The following is an 8,945-nucleotide window of genomic DNA, read 5'->3' as shown; positions in this document are numbered from 1 at the left end:
TGAAATCAACTTTGAATTTTAATTAGTATTGGAGCAATACAAACGTGGTCAGACTAGGACGTGAGCTTCATCATCCAAGCCATGCGGGAAGTATCATTGGAAGGACTAGATTCATTTGCTGATACAAGAACGGTTCCAAGCTACGCACTGCCACAGCTTGTGAGTGTTGTTAGCAAGAAGCCTTTACGTAATTGCGTGCCTATTATTAGGAAATATACAGTTTGCGGAGCATGACTCGGAGCGCTGAGAGCGCGAATCGAGAGGTAAATGTTTCAATTAAAACTTGAAATGTGTTACATTGATAAGAGTGTATTTCTTTGACAAAAAGAAGTGATAAATGATATATACAAACAAGTAGAAGGATACAGAATCCGAGGCCGTACATAAACGAACGAAAATCACCGACGAGGAAAGAAAAAGATAACAAATGATTCTCACTTCTAAAGATCATGAAAACTAATAACGCTAATATTCATACCCTAGCATCTCCGAAGGGCGTCTCTGCATTAATTCAGGACACATGCATCCCTCAGTCCACCCGTTGGAGGTCCTCGCGGGTGGAGTATACATGGTATAGTCATCCGCGGTATCTGTTGAGCCGTATAAGACTCCCAATAATGAGTCGTAGATAGGTGGAGGGGTTTGGTATTGAGTGTGTTGGAGTTTATGTTCAGTGGGATGAGATTGCATGGGCTGGGGTGGCATGGGTTGCGATTGAATGGGTTGCGATTGCATGAGCTGCAGTTGAATGGGCTGCGGTGGCATGGGCTGCAGTTGCATGGGTTGCGGTAGCATAGGTTGCAGTTGCATTGTTTGCGGTAGCATGGGTTGCAGCTGCATGGGTTGCAGTTGCGTGGCTTGAAATTGGAACTGGTATTGGGAGAATGTAGCAGGGGGAAGAAACTCTGCCGGGGGCTGGAGCTGTGCCGGTGGCTGGGATGACAGTTTAATCCCACCTGACCCTTTTGTGGAGGGAACACCACGACCGCGCGGTAGAGCAACATACCCATGTTGTTTCTGGCGGTGGCGCGTGAAGCCAGCGGGGTCGTGGGTCTTGTAGTTGCAACCATCGTGAGGACAGATGTAGCGTTGCTCGCCCGTACTAAAAAAATGTCGACAAGGTGGAATCAATGACAGTGATGAATGAACACGTACTGCTTAGCAGAATGGATCTCATAGTTAAATTTCCTCTTTGTCGCAAAGTCGCAGCCGGGCCAGGTGCAGATATACCCACTGTGTAAGCGAATGTGAGTGAGGTACGCTATATAGCATAGAAGGAGAAAAACGTACTCTGATGAATATGTGGCCTCGTGTCTCTTGAAGTCGATGAACCTGGTAAAAGTTGCGTTGCAGCCAGGATGAGCAGAGCAAATGTAGGTCTAAATATTCCGCGTCCGAGTCAGTCTTCAAGTTAGTGCACGAGGGATTAGGCCTACCTTAGACATGATTGGTTATAGAAGAATATGAGTGGTGGTGCTAGTTGATTCTGTCTGAGGTGAATGTATGTTTCAACTTGAGATGATGATGGCACTGGGGAGGTATTGGGGGAGGTATGTAAAACGATTCCCGACTGTGGTCGTTCCACTGTGCTTTGCGGTAGACAGCCGTTTGTGGCGTTCGTACAGGGACGCTTTGTGGAGGTCACTAGCGGATGTGGACCATGGAACACGTGAGTGCATTGTCCTTGAAGCAACCACATCGGTTTGAAAGCTTCAAGCTGTTAGCAGCGTTGGAGGAGCAATCAGGAATCGAGTTATTTGCCAGAGATAAGTGATCCGGATCATCGAGCTCAACCGTTGAACGTGAATAGTTGAGTAAAGATTGAGATGAGTATCGAATTACTTGACACCGGGGAGTGGTGGCAGGGTTTTGGATATCTGTTGTCGTAGTGAACCGGCCTTGGGCCATGCAACATGCAGTCACATGATCAGACCCCTTGGAGTCACTCGTTGCTTGACATGTCCAAGCGGAGTGATCAGAGTCCTTGTGAGGGCCCCTAGGCATGAACCGACGAAAAGTTGTCCGATGTCGCGATTCAGCGATACGAGAATCGAGGGTGGATGAGATCGAACCTGAATAATAGAGTTCGGATAGGTCAGTGCATTCCATTGCTATTAATGTTAGACAGTACGTGGACATAATGAATGATTCGTCAAGTCGGTTGACATCCTTGTATGAATATAAGTATAAGTGAATACCAGGAAAAGATGCAACACAACGTACTAGCAAGTTCCAACGTCCCGAGTTCCTAAGTTATGCCTTCGGAAGACTGTAGTTACTGCAATCTTCATGAGATACGCTAAGTGTGAGGGTGCCACGTGCAAACATTGTACAAGTCAGTGCTAACCGATCCGAGTCCGATCCAGTAATCACATGCTCGTTCGACGCGCGCTTCATGATGAAGTTCGCCTGCACTGCTCGCTGTAACGTACAGCGAGCATGGCGATATTCTCGAAACCGCTCAACCCTAATGAACTATTTCGACACCAGTCATCACGACGACCATTGCTTGTTCTGATCGCACAGTTCTCATTCTTCGGTCTAGACTGTTTAAACCCTTTAGGAACAAGACAAGCAGTACACCAACGTACAGTCAACGCGAGCTTGCCATCACGCTGTTTCACTTTCCGCTGGTGAATGCAACTCCAGGACTGGGTCTTCCATTTGTGCACCAACTCCGTTCGCTCCTGCGAATCGTTCTCCCTTCGCTTACACTCGTGAAGCACTCCTACTCATGCTCACTCTACATTTCTCGTTCTTCGTACTGTGCTGAGCATAGCTGTCGCCCGCCTAGATGGTCGCATAGTAAGAGACTTGGTCAGTGCAGACGGCAAAGGGTTCTGACCGGCCTCGCTCTATGGTTCGCACTCGCTTATCCAAGTATATATACAAACTCCATGGTATGTATCCTCCCCACTCCCCTTCTATCCCCATTTATACGCTATTCAGATTCGCCACCTCAATCTACACTCTCCCTCAGGTTTAGAACCCGCTTGACTCGATACATCACGACCTCTACCTCTCCTCCGCTCCCTATCTCCGCTACTACCGTGTTCCCCTCCATGGCATCGACCAGTACATCACAGCAGACGTCGACGCTTGGGCAGAGAGTGTCGCTGGTATATAGTATGTCCTCATCCCTCCGCCTGGATAGAACTAATTCTTTGTACTAGCGGCAATCTCATGAAACCCTCCCTCGACCTCCTTCTCTTCACCTCCCAACTCGCAAGGTCTCTCGGATTCAGAGGCACCGTACTACTTTTATCAATTATATATTACTGCCAAGGTCGTCCACTACTATGTTCTAGGAACAACCCTAACATTCATCTAGATCCTCCGTGCCGTGACACCTGCATTTGGTCGTCTCGCAGCTGTAGAAGCCCGTCTGGAAGGCGAATATAGAGCTGGCGTCGGACGCGTCGGGAGAGGAAAGCGAGGAAGTCGCGTAGGTGCACTTCCTTCTGCTGCCATGGCCATCATCTGATGCCAATGCAGGTTCTACGACGGAGGTGCACGCGAACGAGATATACTGACGAGAACGTATTTGCGATTGATCAAACATGTCAATTCGATATACAAGGTTTGCTTCCTATCTTTCCGCACATCATCATTCTGCTCACTTGTCCATCATTACCCTCATCCATTGTGCTTTCTTCCGACCAATCTCTTACATACATCCCTCTTCATCCCAAACTCACCCATCCATTTCAACTAACACCTTCACAGATCCGCATCGCATACGAATGGACAGAAGATTTCGTCATCAAATACCTCTGGTCCGCCGCTGGGTACGGGTTGATAGCCGTACCGTTGCTTATCACGAGGAAACGCTCCCGTGATGCGGGTGTCGTGGATGGAAAGGGAAAGAGTGGAGAGGGAAAGCGGGGACGAAACAAGAAGAGCGACGCAGATGGTATCGTTGCTGCCAGGACAGAAAGTGAGTGTTTTGGTGCTTGGCGTGATCCTCATCTCCCTTCTCTATATCCTTCAACGAGCAAACGTAGCTAACAAATTCACACAGCCTACATCTCCAACCGACGCCTTCTCCTCTCCCTCGCAGATGCGGGTGGGAGACTCATGTATGCGTATAAAGATCTGCAAGAGGTTGCTGGGTTGACTGGGCGGTGGGTGCTTTGTGTTGCTTGGGGGTATGCTTATGGGTCTCATTTTGGTTTCTTGGATTGCTCGTCTTATTCCGTTGTGTCTCCTGGATCACTCGATGAACTCACCCACCCACCAAAAGACTCTACACCCTCCTTTCAACTCTTCACAACCTCCCACCTCTCCCTCTTGCACTCTCAGGGGACGGCGATACATTCGCGCTGAAGGACGTGGATATATGCATTCCAGAGGATCCCTTGACCTCTCCCAACTCACCCTCACCCACACCTTCTCATTCCTTAGCCACTACCTCCAAGCTTCAAGCTCACGCAGAACCAATCCCCCCAGCCCCATCCTTGGAAGCGACTTCCTCAGAAACTCTCTCAGGGCCAAACACCACCCTCGTCCGCGCACTCACGCTCACGCTCCGACCAGGTATGCACCTCATGATCACAGGATCTAACGGGGTTGGGGAAAACGGCCGTTGCACGTGTTTTGGCAGGGCTTTGGGCACCTGGAAGTCGTTCGATGCTCAGGGGCTCTATGTGTACCGATGGCACGGTTGCGCGTCCTGTTTATGATGCACTTACGCATCCCACAAACGACGCAGATGGCCGTCCAGGTGTATTTGTCATCCCCCAACGTCCCTACCACCCCACAGGGTCCCTCTTATCCCAAATCATATACCCACATTCCGTATCCGAGTTCACTGCGTCCCCCGCGGCGCTGTCAGAACTCGAAAGCTTGCTGGATGCTGCTCACCTTGGATATTTGGTGGATAGAGAGGGCGGGTGGGGTGCGATTAAGGAGTGGAGGGATGTGTTGAGTGGGGGGGAGAAGCAGAGGGTGAGTTTGGAGTTTCTTTCTTTTTGGTGCTGGAACGAGATGGAATGATATTGACCTTCTTGTTAACAGCTTGCGATGGCTCGCCTTTACTACCATCGTCCCAAATTCGCAATTCTAGACGGTGAGTTTCTTACCTCCCTTACTGGCATCTGATCTAATCTGAAACGCACCAGAATGCACATCCGCCGTGAGCTCCGACGTCGAGGGCCAGATGTACGAGCACGCAAAGGCGTTAGGGATCACCTTGATCACCATTTCCTTGCGGTGCGTCTCTGCGTGATTTTTATGTGTCGATGCTGATAATGTTGATGCATACAGACCGTCTCTGACAAAGTACCACACGCATATATTGACTCTTACGGGCGACGGAACGGGCAGTTGGACCTTTAGCCGGATTGCTACGCCTCGGGCTCATGAGGGGCGTGGTGAGAACAGACTGACGACACCGCTTGGCGAAAGCGAACCAATTGCGGGGGATGGCGAACGTGAACTAACAACAGAGGACACAGGAGCCAAATACCTCGCGCGCGTCCTTGAAGAGATACGTGTGCTAGAAGCACGGATTGAAGAGTCGTGTGAGTGGGAGAAGAGGGTGAGAGAGCTTGGGGAGGAGTTGAAGGTGAAGTGATGTGCTGCTTCTTTCTTAGGTTGGGGATTTTGGTGAGAAGGCGCGAGATATTGTATATGGATTCGGGGACGGGTGGGGCGATGGTCTTTTGACGTGGTATGGGTAGGCTGGCATATATGTAGATGAGTGCGGCGATGGGTCTTTTGACGTGGCATGGTTAGGCTGGCATATATGTAGACTGGGTGTACATGACCACGTGGCAATTAATTGCTATAAGACATTGATAGGAATCGAAACACAACAGTGATCTGGTAACAAGGTGGGGCGCCGCTTGGCTTGTGTGTCGTATGTAGTACAAGTTAGCTTTCATTATAGATTGAGTTGAAACCTGTTTCTGCTGAGGCCTCGTAATTAAGTATCGATTAGCTACTCCATGTCCCAGGTAGCAGAATATGTAAAAAGATCTATCCTCCTCGAGATACCAAATACACAGCACGACGAGGCTGGATATCACAGTGAAACAATCAAATAATGCTCCGCGCACAGTACCGTGGTTGATCGATCGATCATTTGAATCGTGTGTATGTGCTACACATATCCGTCGGTTAACACATCTCCACCTGCCCGGAAAGTACTGAAGGATGTCATGCCTATTTCCCCTTCGGCCCTGGCCACGAGCTCAGCGTGATATTCTCGCATGCTGAGGATCAGACGCGGTCCCAGCACAAACATCTGTAATACCTCGGCGATTGACCAGATGCCAAAGTAAACATCACTTCCTACTGACGATGAGTCCTGCAGAGAATTATGAGAAGAGTGGTCAGCTGCAGATGTCAGTCGTAGGTCAGCGTACCGTAAGAGTTTGAGACAGTGCGCCAAGTCTCAAGGAAGCCATAATAGTAAAGCTAGCACATGCAGAACTTCGGTAAAACAAGATGATAACATTCAAATCACCGAACTCACGCTAGAAAGTAAAACGTGTGGCTCTTTATTAACATCGTGAAACAGTCTCCAATGGTCAATCCTGTTGGCAATTGTCGCAGTTCACGGATGTGCTTTATAACAATCCAGAGTGCGAGAAACAAGGCGAGGATCTCCCATGCAGCGGTGGATACCAGACTCTCGAAAGTCAGATTTGCCACGTAATTGTAGTCGATGCAGATATGGTAGCCGGAAAGGACGGCCTCCTCTGGTAGATATCCATGAGTCTCTTGTGCTCCAGGCTTTCATCGATAATGAAAACTTACGCGCTGAAACACCCAGGTTTGCAACTACCACCATAACAACGGAGGTTATCGTGCAAGCCAGCAAGGTTACAACAAGAAATATGAATAACTTTTTAGATCCCTGATACATAGCAGTTATCCGAGCAATCATGGTGACTTTAAATGATATTTCAGTCAAGTCAGTATCTGTGAGGAAGGCGCGAGTGAGCTCACCGCCTAGCATAGCATTTACGATGACAGGGGTCCATGCACCTATGTACCATATCATAGTGCCTGAAAACCCAGTTACTTGGTAGCGGAACAGATACTTCAAATGAACTCACAACTATTAAAGTCATTGTTTCTTGAGGACGCTTGAAACCAGTAGAAAATATCACTCACTCCTATATAGGAACGTAGTTAGTAGTTGAATGGAATGGCAGGCATCGGTGCAGAATACCCACTATATCGGTGATCGAGACAGGGAGGATTGCTGCATGCTGCTAGTCAGAAGGAGTAAACACATTTGAGGATAAGGATATATACATAGGATGTTAATGCTGGTTGCGAGGGATGGCTTATTAGCACACTACAATGCTATGTAGATAGCCTCGCAGACGTACACAGAAAACAGTATTCCAATGTAGCGCACCTAGAATATGGTGAAGTCAGCACAACATAACAACTGCGCTCGCAGTAATAACGTACACAGATATAGAGAACAGTCATGAAGGACCAACGTTGCCTCTGCCCGAATCAATTGCATTGTCCTATTTGATTCTGATACAGGACTTTGCTCACCAACATCAGTTCGAACTGTTGAAGCATTCTTAGTGAGATGTGCAGGTCACGACATCAACTTACCTCTTGTCCGAATGTTAATACTTGAATACTGTATACATATCAGTGGTCACCCGAAACTTATTATCTCGCTCACCCCAGTCGTATACCACCACAGCAGAGCTTGCAGCTGCGAATAAATAGTCATTGATATTGAAATGTCACCGTTGGAATTGCATACTTCACGAACCTACAAAATAGTTTATGAGAGAAGAATAACTGATGAACGACCACAGAGTGGGATCATTTAAAACTATGGTCATATCGGGATGGGACGTATGAAGTTCGTACAGACATATCGCCGTCCATCGCTTTTATAGTGATTAGTTGGGCGGTCATGACCATGTGCATGTAGTCAGCTAGTGCAGGGGGTAGAACTGCTAGCAGGCTAGGGTCAGTTCTCAGGCTGCCGGTTATAACCGGCAGAACCGCTTTGACTCAAACGTACTAGACCAAGTATGTATATGACATTCCTAACGCCGACATCAAATGGTGGCTTCGTCCCATATGCATCCGTCATCCTGACATCAGTCATCTGCATCATGAGAATTGGTAGGTGCCTACGCCAAGGTGGCTTCAAGATTTGTGCAGTCTCGTCAACAGCAATGTGAAAGTTGAAATTGTCATCGAGAGGTTGACACGCCATCGACCGCGGGGTGGTTACGAGCCTAGGCCTAGTTAGTGGGTGGCCTAGTAGTGGTGACTATCGGAAATTATTAATATTGTCCTCCGATTATACTAATGCGGTGGCATACTGGCAGGATGAACTTGGCGCACCATTGCTTGTGATCAAGGAAGCACCTTCGAGAATCAAGGTTATGCATGGATTCAAATAGATGGGCATCAGTGGCCGTGTAAGCACACTAACTGCAGGACTTCGTCCGAAAAGCGGTGTACTGACAGAGAATGGGCGGTCATGAAGGGGATGCTTGGGCCAGTACCTGATTGAATCAGCCGTGACAGCTGCCAGTGGGCGTGAACCTGGGCCTGATCATCTGATGGTGTGTCGCATTTCTAGCTTGGTGTTGCAAAACATTTCACTGCTTGCCACTTCATACTTTCAAATTTCAGGTACTGATTCCCTCGTTTACCTATAGCTACACGATCCGAATGTCACAACTCCGTTTAGATTCAGTAGCGGTTCGCTGGTGCGTATGTTTTGCTCAGGATTGAATTTCGCATCTTCCTGATAGTATGTGATTCTCTTGTAGCTTGTATGCAATCATACTTACAGGGCTTGATCCGTTATTGTCGTTATCAGCGTTGCTACTGCGCACTTGGTGATGAGTCGGCACTTGAACTATACTAACTTACATCTGATCAGATCGATGATGTGAGATCCTGGGACTATCCAGACGGTTAATGATTATGCGATGACCGACGGT

The 8,945-nt window shown here is 48.2% G+C and overlaps 2 protein-coding genes across 2 annotated transcripts; one reads left to right on the top strand and one right to left on the bottom strand.

Annotated features, from left to right (window-relative positions):
* Positions 1 to 465: 465 nt before the first annotated feature.
* F5891DRAFT_1196750 (uncharacterized protein) lies at positions 466 to 1,445 on the bottom strand (the record flags this gene model as incomplete). The annotated part of the gene is made up of 4 exons (XM_041368352.1): positions 466 to 1,102; positions 1,156 to 1,233; positions 1,291 to 1,379; positions 1,437 to 1,445. The coding sequence occupies 4 exons, from the start codon at positions 1,443 to 1,445 to the stop codon at positions 466 to 468; spliced, it is 813 nt and encodes a 270-aa protein (XP_041218797.1).
* Positions 1,446 to 2,344: 899 nt separating this feature from the next.
* F5891DRAFT_1208092 (ABC transporter transmembrane region 2-domain-containing protein) lies at positions 2,345 to 6,490 on the top strand (the record flags this gene model as incomplete). The annotated part of the gene is given in 15 exon segments (XM_041369091.1): positions 2,345 to 2,633; positions 2,724 to 2,817; positions 2,987 to 3,126; positions 3,174 to 3,252; positions 3,332 to 3,409; positions 3,429 to 3,445; positions 3,496 to 3,580; positions 3,727 to 3,937; positions 4,022 to 4,124; positions 4,244 to 4,591; positions 4,638 to 4,947; positions 5,017 to 5,068; positions 5,121 to 5,211; positions 5,266 to 5,566; positions 6,488 to 6,490. 15 exon segments carry the CDS (start codon positions 2,440 to 2,442, stop codon positions 6,488 to 6,490), a joined length of 2,106 nt encoding a protein of 701 aa, XP_041218796.1. The 5' UTR covers positions 2,345 to 2,439.
* Between the last annotated feature and the right edge of the window lie 2,455 nt (positions 6,491 to 8,945).

Source organism: Suillus fuscotomentosus (genome assembly GCF_016647785.1).
Source record: "Suillus fuscotomentosus strain FC203 chromosome Unknown F5891scaffold_106, whole genome shotgun sequence".
NCBI classification, from domain to species: Eukaryota; Fungi; Basidiomycota; class Agaricomycetes; order Boletales; family Suillaceae; genus Suillus; species Suillus fuscotomentosus.
The sequence above is the reverse complement of the archived record's forward strand: the minus strand, read 5'-3'. Positions and strand labels throughout refer to the sequence as shown.